The following is a 26,473-nucleotide window of genomic DNA, read 5'->3' on the forward strand; positions in this document are numbered from 1 at the left end:
TCAGGATCAAAAGATACATTGCATGAAAAGTGCTCTAAAAACACTGGCCCTAGAGTCAGGAGGACCTGAGTTCAAACCCGGCCTCAGACACTCACTGGCTGTGTGACCCTAAGCAAGTCACTTAGCCCTAGTTGCCTCTAAAAAAAAAACTGCTCTAAAACCCCAAAACACCATATAAATGTGAGCTATAATAATAATTATCTCTTCTAACTTTTAAAAAAAATTGTGATAATTTCAAGTCCAGGGTTCATAAATGAGTGACCTCCTTCATTGTTCCTTGGTGATGATGACTGGATTGTGCTCTAAGGTAAGACACCTAGAATTCTTTTCCTGTAGCCTCCCAATTTTATTGTGAACTCTCCCTCCAGGTTTTTGCAATTCTTCACCAAGCTTAATTAAATAACTTCTAGCTGCTCCTCTCAACAGAGGCAAGTCCTGGATGCACACTGACAATACTTCAAGACAAAGAACATGACCTAAATAATAAGAAAAAGCCTAAAACAGATTCAGGGAGATTGGAGGTGAAATAACCATCCTAAAATGTGAATCCTGGGCACTTGAAAAATGGGGAAAATCATAGCTTTGCTATTTATCCCTTGCCCTCTCAGCCTTATGGCAGAGGAAACTGAATAAAAGTTTGGGAATAGGAAAATAGGGGACAAATGTATTGTGTTCAGTTCTAGACACCAAGATTTAAGCTAGAGAGTGTCCAAGGGAGGTAACCTGGATGGTAAAGGGCTTTGAGTTTATGGAGTATGGGGATGCCTAAGCAATGAACGATCACTGAAAGCCCAAAGGAAGGGAATGAGAGTGTTTTTAGCCTGGGGAAAATACTTATCAGGGATGTGATCACTGTGTTCAGATATTTGGAAGGCTGTCATATGGAGGTTGTCATATTAAATGTGTTCCCTTTGGCCCTAGAGCATAACTGGGAGCAGTGGGTGAAAGTTACAAAAAGGAAAATTTAGTCTCGATATGAGGGCAAATTTCCTAAGAATCATTGTTGTCCAGAAGATAAATGGCCTGCCTCCAGAGTTGTGGATTCCTCTTCCTTAGAAGTCTTTAAGAAGAAGCTAGGGAAAAAAAAGGAAAAGAAAAAAGAAAACCAAATTTACATGGTGACTTTATTATATATTTAAGAGGAATAGCAAGTTGTACATAACAGATTTGCAGTTTCATGTGCAATCATTTTTGTTATACTATGTTATGGAAATGCTTGTTTTACTCCATAAATTAAAAAATAAAAGAAAGAAAGAGAAAGAAAGAGAAAGAAAGAAAGAAGAAACTAGGCATTCACTTGTTTGGTATGCTATAGCAGAGATTCCTTCATTTGTGGGTAGGACTTGATGGCTGGAGAGGTCCCTTCTAACTCTCTGGTTCTATGATTCTTCCTCATCACCCATTTGTGAAGTGGGATTGGGCCAACTGTTAACCTTGCCTTTGCATTCTGCAGCTCCCTGTGGAAATGTTGATAGGAAGGAAGGCCTGCAAACATCTGGATGACATTTCAGCAAGAGAAAATTTATTCTTTTTTATGGCAAGGGAGCGATGCACTTGCATCTGGACAAAAATGGCCCCATTACATCAGAAAAGACTCTGTGGTCCAGGAAGGCTGGGCAATTCACCATTGCCTAAACATATCCCAACTGTGCCTTCCTCTGTGATTTTATTCATAAGTTACCCTACCTCTGGAATGTCCACTGTATCCTGCATCTGTTGAAATGCTGCCCATCTACTGTTCAAATGCCCCTTTCCCACCTCTGTTAAGTTTTTTTCTGATTCTGCTGGCTAGAAATGCTCTTTCCTTCAAAGACCTTAAATAATACTTTGCCACTTACTAGACTCCCAGCTCTCCCCCTAGCTTTTTGCACTCCCTCACCAAACATAGTTAAATGTATCCTAACTGTTCTAACTTCAAGTTCCAGATATGCTCTGACAATACTTTAAGAGAAAGAGAATGACCAAAATCATAAGAAAAAGCCTAAAACAGGTTCAGGGAGGTTGGAGATGAAATAGTAGTCCTAAAATGTGAATCCTGGGCACTTGAAAAATGAGGGGAAAATCATAGCTTTGCTATCTATCCTCTGCCCCCTCAGCCTTTTATTAGAGAAAATGAAGGCTGGAAAGAGGATGGGAAGAAGAAAAAAGGGGACCAATGTGTTGTGATGAGTTGTAGGGAACAGGGTTTAAGAAGGACATTCCTAAGCAAAAGAGGATCCTAGGAAGGCAATCGAGAGGCTGAAGGTCATCTCTTAATCATTTTTAATTTTTTCAATATGACAATTTGCATATGTGACAACCTTTAAGTTTCTAAGAGGCAGTGTGGCACAGTGGATAAAGTAAGGATGATATTTTTCAAGTCCTGTCTCTGAAACTGAAATTGATTGGTGACTGTGGGTTAAGACCTGTCCATGCTCCCAGGCATAGCCTCTAAGACTGCAAGTTAGAGATGTGTTACTAATGTGCATTGGAGAGTTCCCCACATTGACAAAGTCATAAAATGTAACCAAAAACAGACGCTCACTGACAGCAGGGACTATGGTTTGTTTGCTTTTATATTCTTCCCAGCAACTAGCATTTCATTGGATTGTAAGCTTCTTGAGGGCAGGGGCTGTTTTTGCCTCTTTTTGTATCCCCTGGGCACAGGACTTGACACACAGTAGATACTTTGCTGTTCAGCTGGGTTTTTTTTTTCAGTCATGTTTGACTTTTGTGACCCCCTTTGGGGTTTTCTCGACAAAGATATTGGAGTGGTTTGCCAATTCCTTCTCCTGCTCATTTTCCAAACGATGAAGCTGAGGCAAATAGGGTTAAGGGCCTTGCCCAGGGTCACATAGCTAATAAATGTCTGAGGTCTATTCTGAACTCAGGTCTTTTTAATTCCAGGCCAGGCACTTGATCCACTATGCCACCTAGCTGCCCCACTAAGAACTAAGTCGATATTTAGTAAATGTTTATCAATTGATGGTATATTAGAGCGCACTTGAGATTTCATTGAAATAACTGAACACTTAGAAATTTGATATATCGGAAGGACTCTTCAGCCAAGACATATCCTGGCCCAGAGCCAGAGGGCTGGAGACAGGTGGGGAGCTGCAGGTAAGAGGCGGGACAGCACCTCTGCACAACACCCTCTCCCAAGATGGAGAACACAAGGTTCCACTGGGAGACTTCATCTACCAGAGCAGCAGACCCAGACCTTGACCTTCCATCCTAACGAAGGTCTCTCATGAACCCCAGGAGAGAACTGTTCAGTATAACAGATGGATCAACAGCCAGGATGAAATCAGCATGAACATGTCAGCCTCAGAGAGTGTGGACTGTGAGTGGATCCCAAACTATGCACTGGAAAGTTGGGCATCACCGTGAAGGTGGCAGGCAGAATCATTCTGTTTCTGGGTCATCTTCGTTATTGGCTATGTCATAAAAAGCTACTATATTCACAAGTTCAGAGCAGCTCTTGTCTGAGCCTGCTACACACCTTTTCGAGGGGCCCTCCACCTACCCAGAGACCTCTTACTTTCTGACTCAGACCACCAGGGTAGGCTGGCCCCTGGGGGCACATATACCTATAGATATAGACACACACACACACACACACACACACACAGGGACAGATATGGACACAAACTGAGTCTCTTTTCAGAGAAAGAGACACATACCTAGAGTGACAGACACACACAGATAGACACACACACTGAAACAGACACTAGACAGAAGTGTAGACAGCTGCACATGGAGACACAGACAGACACACAGAGAAAGACACATACACACATATGCACACACATAAGTCTCTCTCTCTTCTCCCCTGTCCCAGGATAGAACTCCAGACCAAGCCATCCATATCCCACTCTTCCCCTGCCACATTCCACGCCCAAGAAGAGTTACTACACTCAGTTACTGAAGCCCAGGACTACATCTCTCGTTCATCCCCTCCTTGGCCACCTCTGTGTTCCTCCTCACTGACCAAACAACCTGTCCTTTGGAGCTGTGGCTGCCCTTGACAGGCAAACATCCAAGAAAGATGAGAGAGACCAGGGCACTGTTTCATCCCTCAGAAACTTTTCTGCAGTGCTGGTTATGTTCAGAACTGGAGTCAGACCCAGGTTTCCTATGTAGGCTCTACCCACACTGCCCGATTCTTTGGAAGGGCAAGACCTAGACAGGAGGGAACTATTCGGTTAAGGAATGCCTCACAGAGAACTCATCACCAAACTGTGACTCAGAATGAGAATCAAGGCCACTTCTAGGGTTCAATTTCTGCCCATCCCTGCTCTAACCACAGGTGGTGGGGGTAAAATCTGCCTCACATCTGCTGTGACCTCTCCCCCCATCCCTGCCCTGTCCCTCACCACCAACTCTACTGCTTGAGAAACTAGACACAATGTAAGCCTGATTTCAACATAAATTTGTTAAGGAAGAGAAAGGCAAGTGGCCCACTTATCTCCAGAAAAAAAAAATTAAAGGGAGGCAGCATCATGTATGGGAAAGAGGTACTTGATTCAAATCCTGACTCTCCCGTTTATGTGTGAACATGGGAAAGTTGGTAAAGTCCTTTATCTCTGGGCCTCAGTTTCCTCAACTGTAAGATGAGACTATATATAGCTTTGAAGGTCCCTTCCGTCTCTAAATACATGCTTCTGTGGCAGATTCAACATGGAATCCCAGAAAAGCCAAAAGTTTCCCATGATCCCTGGGAGTTAGCAGGGAAATTCATAGCCTTACCCCCTAGTCCCTGGTGTTGAAGCCTCACAGGCCCACAGCCGTGTCATGGCCCCCTTAGGTGTGTGGGGAGTCGGGGGTCTCAGCCTTTCAGCTCTGGACACAATGTAAGAGGTATCTCCTCTAAAGCTACTCCTTTGCCCTCTCCCCTGGATTTGCCCTCAATTACTGCACTAAGTGCCAGGGAATTCTATCCCCTGCCTACCCTGAAGGAAGAAAACGCCAGAGAATCTGAATTGGGGGCCTGATATTTCTAATGGCCCCTAGTCACAGGTGCCAGCCACAAAGCTGGCAGCCAGGAAAAAGCAGCCAACATCCTGAGGACCCTTCCCTTCTGATCCATGACCTTATCCAAGAGGCAGAGGCTGAGCCAGGGAGGACTGCGGTATTCTGGGGGTGGAGCCCAGCCTCCAGACCCCACCCCCTTCTCGTGCCTTTCCAGAGAGGCAGAATAATACAATGGAAAAGAAGAGGGGGGAAAGCCCTCAGCTGGAAGGATTCTAACAAAAAGCCACTTGTGTGACCTCAAGCACAGTTCCCTCTCTAAGTCTTAATTTATTTCTCCTAAAAAGGACAAGACAGGGCAGAATCCTAACTACTGATCCTGGCACAGGTGGCTATGATGGGGTTAATGTGGGGACAAAGTTGGCTCACTTGGAATACCACCCTTTGGATGTTCTACAAGTCTACCACAAGCCTGACCTGTAACGCCAGAGTTGTTCCCTTCCCCCTCTCTTCATCCCCAGTGGTCCCTCGTTAGACCTGGGGTTACCAGAAGTAGTTAACATGACGAGCTTTAATGGGAATCTGACAACCTGGGCTGCAACCCAGGCTCTGTCACTAACTTAACCTTGGACACATCTCAAAAAATAAAAAAAGAAAAAAAAGAAATTTGATATATCTGTTGGACATGTATACAGTACAGGCCTCTCTGCCCCATCCCTGCATCCACCCTGAGTCCTTTATCTCCCTTTCTCCCCTTATCTGGCCTCGCTTTTCAAATTGCTTTGGATCTGAGAAAAGAAAAGTGCAAACTTAGCTTTGAACTCTCAGTGTCAGAATCTGACCACCAGGGGGCAGGGTTGATCTTTTTATAAATCCACCATCTTTCTAAAGTCCTCTGGAGCACCTCCAAGCCCCACAAAGCCCTCTCACTCCCCAGATCTTGTCAATGAAGAAATGGTGCCAGGATCTCTGAGGAATAGAACAAAATCCCGTTAAGAAGAACATGAATCACCTCGACAATTGAGGCTTGGCACGGCCAAACTCCTGCAAAACAACTAGCAAACACGATTCCCTAAAGCCCTTCCTCCAGTCGGGGTAGTGTTTTCCTTGCACTGCCCCTCCCGACCTGGCAGAGGAGGGGCCCCTTGGGTTAGAGTTGGGGTTTTTTTTAAAGGAAGAATTGACAGCTGTGGGAGAGGGTGAAAGAAAGAAAGGAAGGAGCTCAAAGGAAAGAGGAGAGTTGATCAGGGTAACTTTCCTAAGGAGGTGTATCAGAGAACACTGCCCTGAAAAAGGGACTCCAGGAAAGAGGGAAAAAAGCCCAATACCACGTAGAATGAGAGGATTTGCAAAGTATTTTCAAATGGGATCTGCTTTTCCTGTGCCTGTTTAAAACATTAAAATTGTGCTGAATATGAGGCTGAGTTTGCTAGTCCCTCCCTCCCCCCATCCCTAGCCAAAGACGTCATGGGAGGGAGGTATAAAATTTCAGCAGAGAGAAATAGAGAAAGCAGTGTGTGTGTATGTGTGTGAGAGAGAGAGAGAGGGAGAGGAAGAGGGAGAGAGGAGGGGAGAGGAGAGAGGAAGACAGAGAGAGAAAGAGAGAGAAGGGAGAGAGAGAGAAAGGAGAGATCACAGGCAAGAGGGACGTAGAAGCGAGCAAAAAGCAAGAGGTAGGGGAAGAAAATGAGAAAGAACGAATAACATTCAAGAAGCAGGAGTACAGTGAACTGACTTGTTTTATTTTATTTTTATGGTTTTTTTCTTTTTTCTTTTCCTTTTTTTTTCTTTTTTTAAGTGAAGCAGTGAAAAGAAGCAATGACCAAGGGAGAAGAGAAGCTAAGGTCCTGGTGACCCCGGGCGTCCAAGTGGATTATTGGGGCAAAACTGGAGGGGAGGCAGCAACCAGGTGCCTAGTCCTTCTCATTACACGTAATCCCAAATCAGCAGCCAATGAAGACGAGAGGCAGCGGGTGACAAAAATAATTTCAAAAGCCCTCGAGGAAATGTAAACCAAGGGGAAAGTATGAATGGTGTGTCTGAAAGACCAGTGTGCCCAGCGCTTCCTTCTGTCCCTAGCTGGGGACGGTGGCCCGGCCCAGCCCAGCCCTGCCACCAGCCACCTACTTACTGGTGATCTGATTTTTTCTCTTCTCTTCCTTCTTATTTTGGGATATCCAAGGATACTGAATTTGGAAACTAAACATTGTTCTCTTAGCCTCTCTTCAAAAACACCAACTTTTGCCCCTCGTTGTCAAAGTAATATTTTGTGATCTTAGCTATCAGTTCTATTTATTATTATTTTTTTCTACCTAAGGAAAACGCCAACATTCTCCCCATTTTCCCCTCCAAGCCTCTGTCCCCCCCCCCACCCCGCCCCAAGCCTTCCTTTCTTCCCTTGCTACCCCTACTTGGTGCTCTTCACCTGGTTTGCCTGGAATCACAGCCCAGCGGAACCTGTTTAGACACATGGAGAAGGATCCCAACTGTGCAAGGCACAGAGCCTGCTTCTTCTTCCTAAGCTTTGCCAACGCTTCCTGGAAGTCCTGAATCTCTTGCAGTGCAGTGAGTTCATGCACCTTCTTGCCAAGCCTCAGTCTTCGGGATCTGGGGAGGCTGCATCGAAAGCTCTGCCTGCTTTTCCTAACTCCTTTTGCACAGCTCCTGGTCTCCTTTGCCAGGCCCAGCTGCTCCCCTGGTCCCCTTTCCCCTGTTTCGCACATGAAGATGCACTTGCAAAGGGCTCTGGTGGTCCTTTCACTGCTGAACTTCGCCACAGTCAGTCTCTCCCTCTCCACTTGTACCACCTTGGACTTTGGTCACATCAAGAGAAAAAGAGTGGAAGCCATTAGGGGACAGATCTTAAGCAAGCTGCGGCTCACCAGCCCTCCTGAGGCATCAACGTTGGCCCATGTGCCCTACCACATCCTAGCCCTATATAACAGCACCCGGGAGATGCTGGAGGAGATGCAGGAGGAGAAGGAGGAAAGCTGCACTCAGGAAAACACTGAGTCGGAATACTATGCCAAAGAAATCCATAAGTTCGACATGATCCAGGGTCTTGCAGAGCACAGTAAGTCCCAGCTCTCATCTGAGTGTCACCTCGGGAGGGTCCCAACTTGAGCAGAGAGACTTGTAGAGAGAGTCCAGGGCTCAACTAAAGAGCCAGCTGCCCTTAGGTTTTCTGAGCACCTAAGGCTCAGCAGGGACTGGGAGGGAACCAGGACAATTCTGGGCCGTTTTGACTGCTTCTCCTTGAAACCCAGCAACCTCATGCCAAGGATATAACCCCATCCAGTTAAAATCCTTGACAGTTGTTCATTTGGGGGGGGGGGGCATTGCACTGCCTGTGGAACATGTGTGCTCACATCTATGTGGTGATATGGGTAACCACAAGCATATGTGTCCTATGGGAAAAAAAAAAGGCAGAATGGGCCAGAGGAGAAAGCATAGTTCCATGAGTCTGGAGACCTGGATCTTTTCCCTGGTTTTCTAGAGCTGCTTGTGACACGTCTCTCTCTTTTAGTTTTTCCAGTCATTCTTTGGGGGAAATGATATTTGTTATGGAATAAGGTTGGTAAAAACCCTTTTCAAAGATGATAGCTTTCCCCGACACGCTGCAATAAGCATGTCCCACGCGCTGGGTTCATGTGGGTGTGTACATGTATGTCCAAGCTTGCTCCCTCTATAGCTCCCACCCAACTCCCGGCTTGCTCCCCACTCCCTCCCAGGGAGTGACCGACTTCAAATGTTCACACATTGGAGGGTGCTGTCTGTGGAGCCCACAGCCACCCTCAGAGAGATGACAGGAAGATTGATGGGTGCGAAATGGGTGTCTTCTAGGCTTGTCTGTTGAGGGAAAGCAGGCCTGCTTTTCATTATTTATGTTGATGAGATGCTTTGGTCTTTTCATGTATATAATGGTATGGCAGACCTGGGTGTGTGTGTGTGTGTGTGTGTGTGTGTGTGTGTGTGTGTGTGTGTACAAGTGTGGAAGTCATGTGTGTTAACAAAAAGGGGATTTGAAAACCCCAATACAAGGGAAGGAAATTTGGCGGATGTTGAGAAACAAACTGACAGCTCGGGCACAGATGTGAGGGATTTGTGGGAAGACCTCTGTTTGCCCATGCTACCGGCAGGTGTCCTCGTGGTCCCTGACATCCTGGTAAACTGGATCGAGGGAGTCAGACAGACTTGGAAGTTTCAGAAGGGGAAATGGAGAAAATCAGTGAGGCCGAGGGGCCAGATTTGCCTGTAAACTGGTGCTTCAGAGAGGCCTGGGGAGGGGGAGGGAGCTAAAGAGAACCAGCAGAGCAACTGAAAATATCCCTCACTCACTGCCTTCAAACGCACTCGTGCCCTGGGACGGGGTGGAAGACACTGGGGGGTTATGTAGGAACGAAAGAGGATTTTGTCTCCATTTAGTGATCACAAATGCTGTTAAAGGAGAGGAAGGCCTGATTCAGGGTCTCCCCTTTGCCAAACTGACGAAGCTGTGGCCGCTAGGATTTTCTCACTCCTGCTTTCTGTGGCTACATCTCTCATCCGATGTGGCTGGAGTTTCTCAGATTGAGGCTCTGGACATAAAGGATGGTGCTTCCCTCCTGAACTTTCCTAGGGAGTGCATGGCACCTTCCAGGGGCTGATGCTTTCCTAGGGGTCTGGAATTTGCAGTGCCAGGCAGCACCTCCATTATTGTATCCCAGATCCTAGGGAGTGTTAGGGAAGGGAGTGGAGGCTAGAGGAAGGGTTGTGGGGGGACAAGAAGGGTTGTTTTTGTAAAACTGAGGCTGAAAGGAAAAAATAGGCATGTTATCAAAGGGCCGTGGGGGAGAGGGAAGGAGAGAGAGACAGAGAGACAGAGAGACAGAGAGACAGAGAGAGAGGATTATTTATATCAATCAATCAACATTCATTAAGCACCTAATGTGTGCCAGGCACTGTGCTGAACTAAGGATACAAAAAGAAGCAAAAGGTAGTCCCTGTCCTCAAGTAGCTCATGATCTAACGGTAGAGGTAACAAACAAACATACATGCAAACAAGCTCTATTTAGGACAAATAGGAAATAATAGCAGAGAAAGACATTAGAATTAAGAGGCATAATAATTAAGAATGTAAAAGGTGGGATATGGAACAGTTGTTCTTAACTCTTCATGACCCCATAGACCATAGCATGCCAATAACGTCCATGGGAATTTCTTGGCTAAGATTCTGGAGTGGTTCGCTGCTTCCTTCTCCAGTGGACTAAGGCAAACAGAGCTTAAATGACTTTCCCAGAGTCACACAGCTAGAGTGTCTGAGGCCAGATTTGAACTCAAGTCTTCCTGACTCCAGGCCCATTGCTCTATCCATTGAGCCACCTAGCTACCTCCAGATGGACTGGTCCCAGTCCCTAAATAAAATAGGACTTTATGGGATCATAAATCCAGAGCTGGAAGGGACTTTTGAGGTTTAGCTCAGACTCCTCATTTGAGAGATGAAAAAACTAATGAATAGAGAAGTTATGTGAGTTGACCAATGGCATAAAAGGCACAATTTGAACTTAGATCCTCTGACTTCCAGGTCTGTTCCTCCTCCTGCTGCTTTACTGACTTTTGGCTAAAGTTAAATAAGTAAAAACTAATCAGCTGATTGCATAAGAAACAGAGCAGAACAAAAGTATTTCTAGATCCAGAGGAGGCATACATACCGTCCGTTTGTACCTAATGCTGGACTGGCCTTGTGTATGTAGTGTGTATGTGTGTGTGTGTGTGTGTGTGTGTGTGTGTGGTGTGTGTAGAGCAGCAGCTGAAGACAGTGTGGATGCAAACGCAGAAATTGTCATATTATAGGCATTAGAGTAGACACAGAGGAAATTTGTTCAGTTGTTTTCAATCATGTCCTGCTCTCCATGACCCCATTTGGGGGTTTCTTGGGAAAGATACTGGAGTGGTTTGCCATTTCCTTCTCCTGTTCATTTTTCCAGATGATGAAACTGAGGCAAACAGGGTTAAGTGACTTGGCTAGGGTCACATAGCTAGTAAGTGTCTGAGGCCAGATTTGAATTCAGGAAGATGAGTCTTCCTGACTCCAGGCACAGCACGAGATCCATTGCACCACCTAGATAGTCTCCAAGTAAAACAGTGATCAACTGGTCCCAGGAGAGGCCAAGGTACCAGCAGATGTAGAACAGATGCTAGACAGTGACCCTGATGCTAAGGGGAGAGACAGAACGGTACCTAGCAGATGTTCAGCAGGCCCAGCAGTAAGTAACATTGAGCAGACTTAAAATAAACCCTGAGTAAGTAGCAAGTGCAGAACGCTCCTCAGGAGACACGGAGTCCACACCCAGGAGGGGGCAGATGCTAAACAGAACCCGTGGGCCTCGGCAGCAATGCCTTGCAGGTGCAAATACAGCAGAAGCAGACCGTCCACAGCTGCTGAGGTGACATCTAGGCTGAACAGGCACAGGAGCTGGGCTCCCCTAGCAGCCAATCAGGGGCTAAGCAGACCCAGATGGAAAGACACACACACACACACACACACACACACACACACACACACACACACACACACACACACGCTACTCACTGATCCAACAGATACAGATGAGGTAAAAAAAAAAGCAGGACAGATGGTGAGCAGATACTGATCACTTATCTTGTAGATAGGCTGGAAGATAGACAACCCCCTCCCCCCATCACTTTCCCCCTCCTCACCCTGCCTTAATGCAGGATAGAAGTGATATGGCAATGTTTCCTGCCAGAGGCTTCCAGGTTCTGAACAGAGCAGGCACCAGGCCCTCAATGCCAGAGTTACTGTAGGAGAGATGATGAGGTCATGTCTCACTCCCTGCATTCCTTCTCTCCCAGTCACCTTCTTTATCCAGTAGACTTTTGCAGGGAAGGGAAGGAGTGAGAAGATAGAGAGTGCATTCCAATGCTCTTCTCTTGGATGTAATGATGCATGTGAAAGTCATGGCAGCCTCATGGAGCCGATATGACAAACAGTGAGTTGGGCAGCGGCAGTGACAGGGGAAAGCAGATACCAAGGGGAAAAAATGGAAGTGTTTGGACCAGCTACAAAAGAGAAGCACTGTGCCAAATCTAGTGCGTTCTCCCCAACTTCTTGGACCTGGGAGGTGATGAGTAAATGGCAGTGCACCAAAAAGTTGACATTAGAGTAGTCCCAACAGCTGATCTGCTTTTATCTGCAGCTTAAAAGCAGGTGATTGACAGTTGTGAGAAGAGTGTTATGGAAGACATCTTCTTTTTTTGGCAAATAGTATTTTATTTTTTCCAATTGCATGTAAAGATAGTTTTCAACATTCACTTTTTTATAAGATTTTGAGTTTCAAATTTTTTCCTCCCTCCCTTCTTCCCATCTCCCCCTCCCCAGGACAGCAAGCTATCTGAAATAGGTTATACATGTGCAGTCACATTGTGAAAGAAGAAACAGAACAAAAGGGAAAAGCTACAAAAAAAAATGTGAAAATAGTATGTTTCCATCTTCATTCAGACTCCATAGTTCTGTCTCTGGATGTGGATAGCATTTTCCATCTTGAATCTTTTGGAGCTGTCTTAGATCATTGCATTGTTGAGAAGAGCTAAGTTAATCATAGTTGATCATCTCACAATATGGCTGTTACTGTGGACAGTGTTCTCCTGGTTCTGCTCACTTCACTCAGCATCAGTCCATACAAATCTTTCCAGGTTTTCCTGAAGTCTGCCTGCTCACCATTTCTTATAGAACAATAGTATTCCATTACATTCATATACCACAGCTTATTCAGCCATTCCTCAATCGATAGGCATCCCCTCAATTTCCAATTCTTGGCCACCACAAAAAGAGCTGCTATAAATATTTTCATACAAATATGTCCTTTTCCCTTTTTTATGATCTCTTTGGGATACAGACCTAGAAGTGGTATTGCTGGGTCAAAGGGTGTGCACAATTGGATTGCCCTTTAGGCACAGTGGAAGACACTCTTAATAGGGCATCTGCCGTAGGACAGCTGAGAATTCTGTGAAAACTGAGAATTACTTTTACGTATAGTGACAGGAAAGGATGGTAAGAAACCTAGACTGTCAGAGTTGTAAGAACCTCAGAATTTATCTAAGTCAACTAACTCTGAATAGGAATATTTTTTATAAGATCCTTTACGAGTCTCTGCTTCCTCCCGTTTTCAGTCTTTAGGATCTAATCCAAGGGCATATTTGAGACATTGGAGTGTGGAAGGAAGGGAGAGAAGAAGATAAGGGCGGGGAGGAAGGGGAAGGGAAAGAAGGAAGGAAGGAGGAAAGGAAGGAAAGGGGGAGGGAGAAAGGAAGCAGGGAAAGAAAAAGAAGAAAGGAAGGAGAAAGAGGGAGAATGGAAGGAAGGAAAGAAAGGAGGGAGGAAGAAAAGAGGAAAGGAAAGAAGGAACAGAAGAGAGAAGGAAGGAATGGAGGAAAAGAAGAGGGAAGGAAGAAAATATTTATTAAGTGCTTACTTTCTCACCACTGTAAATTTTGGTCTGGTGTTTCAGACTGTCATAAACTCTTTCTCTCTCACACCCAAAGCTAAACAAAGAGCTTGGTTTTGTTTTTTGTTTTTTTAGGCAATTGGGACTAAGTGACTTGCCCAGGGTCACATAGCTAGTAAGTGTCAAGTGTTTGGTCTGAGGCTGGATTTGAACTCAGGTCCCCCTGACTTCAACACCAGTGCTCTATCCACTCCACTACCTAGCTGCCCCTAAAGGGTTTTTTTTTAACTTTTTTTAATGAAGAATCCTACCCCTTCCCATCCAGGGTGATTATCTTGGATGACTTAGATGGACTTGTCCTGTCAGAAAAGATATGTGCCAGCTCAGAAGATGGCTTTTATATTGTTCCGTAGCTCTACTTATGGGAACGCGGAAGAGTATCCTCAGATTTCTTCACCATTTTTAGACAGTGGGAAAGAACATGCCCTTTTCCCAATTTCTTTGCAATACTCATTAGCAAGATAATTCCTTTATACATGTTTAATGCCTATGGTGGTGGTGGGGGGAAATCATATTTCTGATTTGTAAATATCTGTATTTGGCAAAGACTGCTGATTCTTTCAACATTAGATTAGATGAAGACAGTCTGCAATTAGGAAGCATCTGGGGGCAGTTAGGTGGCACAGTGGATAGAGTACCGGCCCTGAATTCAGGAGGACCTGAGTTCAAATGCAGACTCAGACACCTAACACTCACTAGCAAGTCACTTAACCCCAATTGCCTCACCAAAAAATAAATAAATAAAAATAAGGAAGCATCTGAACAGTGAGATAATTTGTGATTTACTCTTATTCAATAAGCATGTGTTTGCTAAACCAAGTGTTAGAGATTCAAAGGCAAAAATAAAATAGTTCCTGCCTTCAGCAAGCTTACATTCTCGGGGTGAGGGGGTAACAAATACACAGAAAATCTAATACAAAATATGTGCAAAGTATCTTATAGGGGCACTAACAACTGTGGGGATTAGGGTAGATTTAATAAAGGAAGTGATAACTGAGCTAGTTTTGAAGGAATCTAAGGGAATTTTCAAAGTGGAATTGACAGAATACGTTAGAGACCTGGAGGATGGTCTTTGCAAGGGCACAGAGATGGAATGTATGGAAGGTCCTGCAGGTCATAGACATCAGAATAGACACAGAGGAGAGGGTCTCCAAGTAAACAGTGAACAATGGCCCCAGGAGAGGCCAAGGTGCCAGCAGCAGTGACAGGCGGGCTAGTCTGGAGGGCCAGAAGGAGAAGAAGGTGGCAAAAGATGTCAGAGAGATAAGTATTTTTTCCAAGAGGTAAGTGGAGCCATAGCGTAACAAGTGATGTGGTCTGACCTGTCTTTCAGGAATATCTATTTGATAGTTGTGGGGAGAATTGATGGGAGAGGGTAGAGACTGGAAGCTGGGAGACGAATTTGGAGGCTGCTCCAATAATCTAAGAAAGAGCTGACGAGGTCCTGGACTAAGACAGAGGCTTTGTGAGTAAAGAGAAAGGAATGGATGGGAAGTATGTCACCGAGGTAGAAACCACAAGCCTTGGGAAATGATTGGAGCCTAAGAGGACGGGCAGAGGACAGGGTGACTCTGAGCTTGTGAATCTGGGGGACTGGAAGAAGGCTGGTGAGCACCCTCAACAGAAATAGGAAAGTTAGGGACTGAAAGAAGCGTTTAGGGGAAAAAACAGCTGGAGATAGCCAGCAGGCAATTGCTGAGGTCAGAGTGTAGTTCAGAGGAGACGTAAGCTGGATGGTAGTTGAACCTATGATGAGGTCAACAAGAGAGAGTATGAGAGAGAGAGAGAGACAAACAGACAGACAGACTGATAGAAAGTGACAGAGGGAGAGATTGAGAGGGATTGAGAATGAAAGAGAGTAACAGAAAGAAAGAACAAGAAAAAATGGGAAAGGGGGTGGGTGAGGGGGAATGAAAGAGAGAGAGAGAGAGAGAGAGAGAGAGAGAGAGAGAGAGAGAGAGAGAGAGAGAGAGAGAGAGAGAAAGGTAGTGCTTTACAAATATTATCTCATCCCCATTTTACAGATGAGGATATTGAGGCAGGCAAAGGTTAAGTGACTTGTCCAGGGTCATACAGTTAGTAAATGCCTGAGGTCATATTTGAACTCAGGTCTGTCCTGACTATAGGTCCTGTGTTCTCTATTCACTTCACTGTACCACCTAGCCATGTCAATAAATACAAAATACAGACAAAGAATAATACAGAGACAGTGAGTAATTCAGCAGTCCTAGCTGACATTTCTTTCTGTACATGGTTGGCATTCTTCTGGCCCAGGCGACTTGAATTCTGTAAAGACAGCCAGCTTCTCTCCTACTACCATCTTCCTTATCTTGAATATTGGCTCCCTATTGGTCATTTCCAATGTGGAGGTCATTCTCCCTCAAGGAGAAAGCAAAAAACAAGGTAAAAATTGAGAAATTTTACCTCCTTTCTGCTGTCAGTTACTGTTATCTCATCTACCCCAAGCAAAAAGGAAGAGGAGAGAAGACTGAAGGATGACTTCAGCATTACAAACCTGGGAGAAATCAGGAAGTTTGGAGGAGTGTCAGGCTGAGGGTGGGAGGAAAGGAGGAGGAAGGAAGATAATGAGTCCTGTTTTAGACTGGTGAGTTTGAAATGGCTATGGGGTGTGTGGGTATACACACACATATACATGCACATATACATACATATAAAAGCACATATACATGCATACATGCTTACATGCATACATACACACATACATAATATCCAGAAGATAGTTGACAATGGGGAGAGATATTCAGACTGGATTCATCGTTTCGGGAGTCATTTATATAGAGATAATGATGGAGCCCTTGAGAGCCAATGAGATCTCCAAGAAAGTGTATAGAGAGAGCAAAGAAGGCTGCAGAGAGAGCCCTGAGAATACCGAGTCTAACTAGCGCCCCTCTTAGATACCATGGGCGGCACAGTACATGAGGTGCTGGACTCGGAGTCCCACAGACATGGGTTCAAATCCTATATCAGACATTTCTTAACTGTGTGACCAGGTGCAAGTTCCTTCACTTCCCTAAATCTGTTTCTTCTACTCTAAAATGGGGATAATAGTAGTATCTGAGGATAAGTAAGAATATTGGGAATGCTTTGCAAATCTTAAAAACGCTATAAAGATGTGAGCTAGCATGATTATTACGCAATATATAATTGTTTTGTTGCTTAATTAGCTGTCTGAGGGAAAGCTAACAGCGATTGTCGTTTATAATTTACATGTTATTTACTTGCTGTGGTTCCAAATTCACTGGATCCCATATTTCTCTTTTTTCAGTGTTAGAACCCTTAGATAATATGATATATAATAACAATATACAAAAATACAATTTAATAATATAATAACATGATATGATTATGTTATATATAATTATATAATAATCAGCAAACAGTTATTTAATGTCTACTATGTTCTAGGCACTGTGTTAAGAACTTTACAATTATTATCCCATTTGACCCTCACAACGACCTTGTGAGGTAGATGTTATTATTGTCATCCCCATTTTACAGATGAGAAAACTGAGGCAGAGGTTAAAGAGACTTGCTCAGGGTTACACAGCTATTAACTGTCTGAGACTGGATTTGAACTCAGTGCTCTCTCCATCACGCCACTTAGCTGCTTTGCACATTATACCAACACATTCTTTACTTTCTCTTCCAGAATGATTCTTTTCCTTTTTTTTTTTTGTGCTAGGCAATGGGGTTAAGTGATTTGCCCAGGGTCACACAGCTAGTAAGTGTTGTGTGTCTGAGGCCGGATTTGAAGTCAGGTCCTCCTGACTCCAGGGCCGTGCTCTATCCACTGAGCCACCTAGCTGCCTTCAGAATGATTCTTAGCCTTGGCAAACCCCTGACTTACTGCTTTATCAGCCCAGCTTATGTCACTGTGTCCCAGACACACCATTATGACTGACACTGAATATTATGGGGAGACATCGTGACACAGAGGAAAGATTGGAGTCAAAAAACCCTGGGTTCACATACTCTCTCTATTAAATGTGGGATTTAGATCAAGTCTCCTCATTTCTGAATCTCAGTTTCCTTATCTGTAAAGTGAAGAGATTGGACTAGGTCTCCTCTGAGGCCTTTTTCAGCTTTAAATGCATGCTTCTTGACTGAGGAAACATGAATCACATCAGTGATAATAATAATGACTCATACTCATAAAACCCCTTAAGTTTTCCAAACTGGTTGTCTCAGAAGTCTTAGTGCAGAGGCAGCTAGGTGGTGCAGTGAATAGAGCACTTGTTCTGGAGTCAGGAGGACTAGATACTTACTAGCTGTGTGACCTTGGGCAAGTCACTTAACCCTGATCGTCTCACCAAAAAAAAAAAAGTCTTAGTGCAAATTTTAAACTTTAATAGCTTGAAAAACTTGTACGAAGATTTTTAGGGACACTCTATATATCATCTCATCTCAATACACAAGTATAAAAGCATTTATAATTTTGACTAAATGATTACAGACTATACTTAGCATAATTTTTCCTTCAATGTGAATTAAAACCCTGGTTTCATTATCCTCTAAACAGTTATACATTTGTTTTTCTTAATATCTGTTTCACTGATTTTTGAAGGACCAATGTCAGAATTGCCAAATGGAAATTTCCAGGCCTATACATCTTTTCTTGAAGATCAATAGCTTATTTTCTTGCTTCCAATGCTCTCTCTGGTCTTTCTTCAGTTCTCTATTTCTTCCTAAATCACAATAGCTAACATACTACCACTATCACTCTCAGAATTATTCAGTAAGATTATGGAACCACGAGCAGGATGATAGAGCAGACAAACCACTGGACTTGTAGTCAAGCTGTTTTCAGTTGTGTCCAATCTTCATGACCCCATTTAGGGTTTTCTTGGCAAAGAGAGTGGAGGGGTTTACCATTTCCTTCTCCAGCTCATTTTTATAGATAAGGAAACAGAGACAAACAGGGTTAAGTGACTATCGCAGGGTAACACAGCTAATAAGCATCTGAGGCCAGATTTGAACTTAGGAAGGTGAGTCTTCTTGACCCCAAGCCTGGCGTTCTAACAACTTCACCACCTAGATGCCCATAGTCAGAAGACCTGGGTTCAATTACTGGCTCTGCTATCTGTGTGACATTGGGCAGATCACTGTCTGCGAGCCTCTCTTTTCTCATGTATAAAAGGAGAGGGTTGGGCCAGATGGTCAGCTAAGGGCCCTTCCAGACTTCAGTGGATGATTCGAGGGGCCCTTCTGTGTTGGATCTATGTCTCTGCGTTTAAATGTCATGTTCTGGGTATTCTGAATGGTCTGTACAGAAGGACAGCCAGGTGGCACAGTGGATAGAGTGCCAGGCCTGGAGTCAGGAAGAGTCATCTTCCTGAGCTCAAATCTGGCATCAGGCACTTGCTGCTCTCGGCCAGGAAAACCCCAAACGTGGTCATGAAGAAGAGCCGGACACAACTGAAGCATGTGCACAGCCACAGCCGCCCTGAATGCTGGCCTCACGTTGTTAATGCTGCGTAGACATATAGAATATAAATGTCTATCCTTAGTGCCTAGCTCATAATAGTCACTTAGGGTTATGGTGGGGGGAAGAAGAGGGAATAAATATTTATTAAACATCTACTAAGGAGCAGTTAGGTGACGCAGCGGATACAGCTCCGGCCTTGGAGTCAGGAGGACCTGAGTTCAAATCCAGCCTCAGACACTTAACACTTACTATCTGTGTGACCCTGGGCAAGTCACTTAACCTCAATCACCTCACCAAAAAGCAAAAAAACAAACAAAAAAACACATGCTAAGTACCAGGTACTATTGAATCCTCATAACAACCCTGGGAAGTAGGTGATATTATCATCTCCAATTTGCTGTTGTTATCCTTCATTCTTGAAGAGGACCAATGACATCAGGAGGGTGATGTCTTGACTTGCAAGTGAGTTGGATTTAAGTGAGGCAGGGCTATGCAAAGCATCAGCCTCCCTTTCTCCTTTAGAGTCATCAGAGTCTAATGGCAAGACATGGGTCAGGATGACTGGTGATGGCCCGGGATGCAGTGGGAGACCTTGGCCTTTTTAAGCTAAGATCTTTTCCCAGGTCTCAGTTTGTCTGAGGCAACACCCATTCAATAGTTAAAGGCTAGGTAAGAAATGAGGTAAAAGATGGTCTGTTTTGCCTTTACAAAAGAATCAGTCAGGGAGGGGAAGACCCTCAGAGTTTCTCTATCCCCAGTTTACAGAAGGAGAAACTGAGGCAGAAAGCGTTAAGTGATTTGCCCAGGGTCACACAGCTAGTAAGTGTCTGAAGTCAGCTTTAAACTCGGGCCTCCCTGACTCCAGGCCCAGTACTCGATCCACTGAGCCACCAGCTGCCTCGCTAGAGTACAATACAGCCCAGCCTGTGACAGGGTGGTTGAATGGAAAGAACCTTGAACTTGTACCTCATTGCTCTAAGACTCCATGTTGTTAAATGGTAGTCAGATGACTTGTGTGCCTTGGGTGTCCAGCTCCACCACTTACTAGCTCTACGACCTTAGGTGAGTTGCTTAAACAATGAGCCTCACTTTCCTTACCTGTGTAATAGGCATAATGTCCTGGGGTTTTGGGGGGCTGGGGAAGTGCTACATAAACTTGTTATAATTGGGAGGTCCTTAAGGAAAAGGCGACCTGTTGGCATGCTAATCCCAGGGAAATGGGGGTCACTCACAAAAGGCCTTGAGAGCTCTTTTCTATACAATCAGAGCTATAACTAGGAATAGCCCAAAAGGTTATAGATTTAGAGCTGAAAGGGATATTCGAACACACAGAATCCAATCCCACCGTTGGACTGATGAGGAAACTGAGGCTCAGAAAAGTGAAACAACTCACCCAGATATTTGTACTTGGGGTAAATGGGAGTTGGCACTGGACGTTAGAAGGACAGTCTGGCAATGTGCTTATGCCAGGATAGGAGGTACTGGTCTCTTAGTCCAATCCTGATCCCCATGGAGATTGGGAAGGAATGGGGTGCCATGGTTATAGAGGGCTTGAGACCCCTGGGATTGGTGGCCTGGGCATGGTTGCACCTCTGCGAAACTCAGGAAGTAGTCTGGTACCTGGGCCATGGACTCATAATAGAACCAGAAAAAATGTAATCCAACCCCTTAATCGTACGAATGAGAAAACTGAATAACAGAGAAATTGAATGATTTGCCCAGGGCCACATAGCTGGTACGATTACCGCAGGGAGGCAAAACTGAATTTTGGTGCCCTGGAGCGCTCCAAACAGCTCTGCTTCCCCCTCCTTTGCACTGTGAAGGGGGATAGCTACCTGTGTAGACACTGAATTTCCTAAAGGCAAAAGAATCAGGTTGAAGATGTTAACAGTAATGAAGATAATGAAAAGATGGCACAGAATCGAGGAGGGGGGAATAAGGGAAGGACCCAGAGACTCAAGGAATTTTTTTTTTATTTCCTGGGCACAGCAGCCACTACGGTGAGTCTCATGTGGCCATACACGTCCCAGCTCTGCTGTCGATACTTCATTCCCCAAATATTTGATCTCAATGCCCTTCCACAAGCTTTTTTTTTTTTTTTGGTGTGGCAGTGTTGGAGTTAAGTGACTTGCCCAGAGTCACAAAGTTAGTGAGTTTAAGCTAGTGAGGTCGGATCTGAACTCAGGTCATCCTGACTCCAGTGTGGGTGCTCTAATCCACTGCACCATCTAGCTGCCCCCTTCCACAATCTTTTGCTGTCTTCTCCTTTAGGTCAAAGCCCTCAAGCCTCTTGGTGGTCTTGGGTAGAAGGATGCACTTTTCTAGTCCAGTGGAAAACATTGGATCAGTGGCATATGCAGATGAAATCATGGTTTCCTGACATCCCTTGTTTCTTCCTTCACTTTTCCCTCCTAGATGAGCTAAGTGTGTGTCCCAAAGGCATTACCTCGAAGGTTTTCCGCTTCAACGTCTCCTCAGTGGAGAAGAATGGAACCAACTTATTCCGAGCTGAATTCCGAGTCCTGAGGGTGCCCAACCTCAACTCCAAACGGACGGAGCAGAGAATCGAGCTCTTTCAGGTGAACTCCCAGCCCTCCCGTCTCCTCCCATCAGCGGTAGCAAAGCTCCTTCCCTGACGAGTGAGAGACTTCCCCCGAAGTGGCAGACCACATCCTCCCATTTGGAAGAGAGCTACCACATTCTTTTACTCCCTGATTCCTCGCAGCCTCAGAAAGGTCAGGATGGACCTTGATATGTGAGAGAGATCACAAGTCCCTAATTTCCACAAATGGCAAGGGGCTGCTACAAGAGGAAGAGTTAGAAGATCTCAATTCTAATACCATCTCTGGCACTTACTCCTTTGAAACTTGGCCAGGTTATTTAACGTTATCAGGCCTCAGTTTCCTTATCTGTAAAAATGAAGGGATTAGACTAGAGGGCCTTTCTGGTCCCTTCCAACTATCAAAAACAATCTCAGGGGCAGCTAGGTGGCGCAGTGGATAGAGCACCAGCCCTGAATTCAGGAGGACCTGAGTTCAAATCCGGCCTCAGACACATAACACTTACTAGCTGTGTGACACTGGGCAAGTCACTTAACCCCATTGCCTAGCCAAAAAAAAAACCCAAACAATCTTGTAGGGCACGTAGGACAAGTGGTATCATCCCCATATGTTTGAAGATAAAAACGAGGGGCCAGAAAGGTTGTGATTTTGAGGTCACACAGCTAGCTAGCAAGAGAACTGAGACTAGAACTTCTTCATCCCAGTGGAGAGATCTTTCACTCTGCTATACTTCTCACATGTGCCATTCCATCTCCCATCTCTGCCTTTGCCTTGGCCACCCCCTAGCATGGCATGTACTTCCTCCTTACCTCTACCTCAGAGTCTTTCTTTTCCTGTAAAACAGCTCAAGAACCATCTTTTTGTTTTTTCAATTTTTCTGAGCTAATTCCCATCCTGCTTGAAGTCTCATGAATTCCTATCGGAGTTTGGGGACATACAATTCTCCCCGACTCCTCTCCCTGTGCCCAGTTGGCTATATACCTCCATGCCTAGAAAGTATGCCTTGCTCGTAAAATGCCTCTCTTCCTTCAAAAAGAGACAGCTAGGTGATGGGAGGTCAGGAAGATCAGGTCAGGAAGACCTGAGTTCAAATCGTGTCTCAGATGTTTACTCGCTATGTGACCCTGGGCAAGTTGCTTAGCCTCTATCTGCCTCAGTTTCTTCACTTGTAAAATGGGGATAATAATAGCACCTCCTTCTCTGGGCCGTTGTAAGGATCAATGGAAATATTTGTGAAATGCTTTGAAAATCTTAACATGCTTTATGTGCTAGCTGTTATTATTATTCAAGACATAGCATAAACATCACCTTCTATGTTCATGAAGTCTTTTTTGATCCTTCCCCAAGCATGAGGGCTCTCCCTCTCCGACTACCACCCACGTATCTACTTTACATGTATTCTCTTCATATTCATTCTGCGTACATGTAATATAGGTAGGAGTGAATGTTATTGTTGGTTTTTAGTCCTGTCCAATTTTTCATGGCCCCATTTGGGGTTTTCTTGTCAAAAATACTGGAGTGGTTTGCCATTTCCTTCTCCAGTTCATTTTACAGATGAGGAAACTGAGGCCAACAGGATTTAGTGACTTGCCCAGGCTCACACAGCTAGTTAAGTGTCTGAGGCTAGGTCTTCCTGACTCCAGGCCCAGAGCTTTATCCGCTGCACCACTAGCTGTGTACACACACACACGGACACATGCATGCAAAATTAACCACATGCATGCATATAAATGTGCATTCATTTACACACGTGCATGAATATTCATGTGCATGCATGCACACATATCGTATCTATGTGTGCACACATGTGTGCATATATGCATGGGCATATGCAATCCTAACACTTGTGTGTGTGCACATGCACATATATGTATGTGTGTACACATGCATACTTGCATTAATATAGGTGTGTGTACACATGGTGATGTGTATATGCATGGACACATGTCGACACATGCATATCACACACGCATATCATACACATACACACGTATATATGTACGCACGCAAGACATACATATGCTTACATGTGTGTAAAGCCGTGTGCGCGCGCGTGGACACACGTGTGTGAGTGTGTGCGCACATATATACATGCAATCACGTTTCCTATTTCCCCGCAGAACTAACGCTCCTTGAGGGTGGTGATTGTTCTATTCTTTCATTTGTACAAATACAAAGTACGGGGCTTGGCACACAGTAGGTGCTTAATAAATGTTGATTGAGGGATTGATGGGGGTTAGGGAGGGGTGGGAAGAAGCGTTATTAAGTGCCCGCTCTCAGCCCGGGGCTGTGCCAGGTAAGCACTTCACACAGAACGTCTCATCCCAGCGGTGCCGGTCCCCCAGCTCTGTGAATCGTTCCCTATCCGTCCCGTACACAGCTTGTCAGCGCACGTCTGCTGGTTGCTTGTTTCCTTCGCGACACTGTGCGCTGCCTTCCGCCTCTCTCCCCATGCGTAGGGCTTGGCCCCGGGTCTGGAACGCGGCGGGTGCGCGGTAAACACTGACTGCTCGGTCGCGAGCTCAGCGCTGTCTCTGCCCCCCAGATCCTGCGGCCTGATGAGCACATCGCCAAGCAGCGCTACATCAGCGGCAAGAACCTGCCCACTCGAGGCGCGGCCGAGTGGCTGTCCTTCGATGTCACTGACACAGTTCGGGAATGGCTCCTGCGCAGAGGTGAGCCCTCCCCTCTCTCTGACCGGCAGGGATGGTTACTTCCCACGGCCGCTGCTCGCGTTCGCCCCTGTCCCATCCACAGTGACTTAGACCCGGGGTGTGGCTGGTCTGGACTTCATTCCGAGGCTACCTGTGTGACCCCTGTTGTTGAAAACATACAAAGAGCCCTGATTTCCTCAGCTGGGGAATATCCCGAGTGACCACTGCCTTGACTCCCTTCACCAGTCAATCACAGGACCATGGATTTAGAGCTGGGGGGAAAAAGGGGCCATTGAGTCCAATCTCCTAATTTTATAGATGAGGAAACTGAGGCATACAGAGGGTAAGTGATTTGCCTAGGGTCACCTGGTTCATAAGTGTCTAAAGCAGGATTTAGAGTAGCTAGAACGTGTAGTGGAGTCGGGAAGACTTATCGTCCTGAGTTCAAATCCAGTCTCGGACACTTCCTAGCTATGTGACCCTGGGCAAGTCTCTTAACCGTGTTTGCCTCAGTTTTCTCATCTGTAAAATGAGCTGAAGAAGGAAATGGCCAACCACTCCAGTATCTCTGCCAAGAAAACCCCAAATGAAGTCACAAAGAATCAAAACGACTGAAAAAAATGACTGAACAATACTCAAGCAGAATTCGGACCCAAAGTCTTCCTGACACCAACCAGTGTCTTATCTATTACTTGGATGTTGTTTCTGCTTTTTAAATGGGTACGAAATGGTAAGTAAGGCTGAGAGGTGGTGGGGTAAGGTCCTTCCACAAGCTCTGAGTGTCTGAAGGGCACAATCCTGTCGATGCTCCCTCTTCTCCCAGCCACCCTATCATTCTCTCCTGCTTCCCTAAGAGAATACAAACAATTCCCTGCAGAACATGCCCTGTGGCTTCCCATTCCGGCCTAATTTCATAAAAACCTAACAAAAATGGAACAGAGAGGAGAGGCCTCTGAATATTAAATTCCTCTTAGACTACTTTCCGATTTTAATTAGGCTCATCTGGATTTCGTTTTATCGATTTATTTTCATGATTGCAGTACTCTGAGAGCAGTGACCAGGATTTCTGACTATCTTGACCTTGATACTTAAGCAACAGACAAGTTGCAATCTGCATTAGTGGAAGTGGTCAAGGGAGAAATCACTCAGGGAGTTCCTCAGTGTGAGGAAATCAAGGTCGTTTGTATATTTCCGTAAACAGTTAACACCTACTCACACAGGGAGCCTAGCTTAGCGGAGACCATTCCATTCACCCCCTGGACATGAGTAATTATGTAACCCATGTTTATTAGGTTTTCCTAATAAACATGAGTCCATCATTAACTCATCATAATAGTTCTGTTACCAGAGTTCTTTGTTTCCCCAAAGACAGATGTTTCCATCAGTGTGGGAGGTAAACAAAAATGTCTTACGTTTATAGGGCATTTTATATTTTTGTGGCACTTTTATATGTTCATTTGACTACCAAAAACTACCTTATGAGGTAGGTAGGGGCAGGGGGTAATGTCGCCATTTGTTTGGAGAGAAAAAAATGGGGGCAGAGAGTTAGAGTGACTTTTCCGAGGTCACATAGTTAACAAGTAGGACAGCTGTCTTGTAGAGTCATTTCAGTACAACTCTTTCGGACTCGTTTGGGGTTTTCTTGGCAATGATACTGGAGTAGTTTGCCATTTCCTTCTTCAGCTTATTTTACAGATAAAGAAACTGAGGCAAATGGGGTGAGTGACTTGCCCAGGGTCACCCAGCTAGTAGGTGTCTGAGGCTAGATTTGAATGCGGAAAGATGTCTTCCTAATTCCCAACCCAGTGCTCTGTGCACTATGGTGCCACCTACCTGCCACAGCTGGTACTAGACTTTCTTACACCCCAGTGGGACAAAGTCTTTGACTTTGCTATGCTTCTCACAACAGGACATTCCATCCCTCATCTCTGTGCCTTTGCATCCACCATCCCTCACACATGGAATGCATTCATTCTTTACCTCTACCTCAGAGTCCTTCTCTTCCCTTAAGACACAGCTCAAGTATCATTTTATATTTTTTAATGAATTTTTATTTTTTTCAAGCAAAGAAAATCTGCTTCCTCTCCTTCCCACCTCTTCTCCCACCCCTGCCCTGATAAAGAAAGAAAAACAAAACCTCTATTACAAACATACATAGTCAAGCAAAGAGGCAGGTAGGTGGTACAGTGGATAGAGTGCTGGGCCAGGAGTCAGGAAGTCTCCTCTTCCTGAGTTCAAAACTGGCCTCAGACACTTACTAGCTGTATGACCCTGGGCAAGTCACTTCACCCCATTTGCCTCAGTTTCCTCATTTATAAAAAAAGCTGGAGAAAGAAATGGCAAACCACTCCTGTATCT

General features: G+C 45.0%; 1 protein-coding gene across 2 annotated transcripts in view; it reads left to right on the plus strand.

Moving 5' to 3' along the window:
* Positions 1-6,466: 6,466 nt before the first annotated feature.
* The window catches only part of TGFB3 (transforming growth factor beta 3), a 38,856-nt gene continuing 18,849 nt past the window's right edge, over positions 6,467-26,473 (plus strand). Inside the window, exons 1-4 of one of the 2 annotated variants that reach the window (XM_020986247.2) lie at positions 6,467-6,623; positions 6,749-8,023; positions 21,316-21,479; positions 24,007-24,136. In XM_020986247.2, the coding sequence (XP_020841906.1) occupies positions 7,672-8,023; positions 21,316-21,479; positions 24,007-24,136 (646 nt within the window). In that variant the 5' untranslated portion in view covers positions 6,467-6,623; positions 6,749-7,671. The remainder of the gene's footprint in view (positions 6,624-6,748; positions 8,024-21,315; positions 21,480-24,006; positions 24,137-26,473) is intronic. The other variant, XM_020986248.2, reaches the window with a different exon arrangement.

This window comes from Phascolarctos cinereus, unplaced genomic scaffold (genome assembly GCF_003287225.1).
Source record: "Phascolarctos cinereus isolate Bilbo 61053 unplaced genomic scaffold, phaCin_HiC Scaffold_3;HRSCAF=262, whole genome shotgun sequence".
Lineage (NCBI taxonomy): Eukaryota > Metazoa > Chordata > Mammalia > Diprotodontia > Phascolarctidae > Phascolarctos > Phascolarctos cinereus.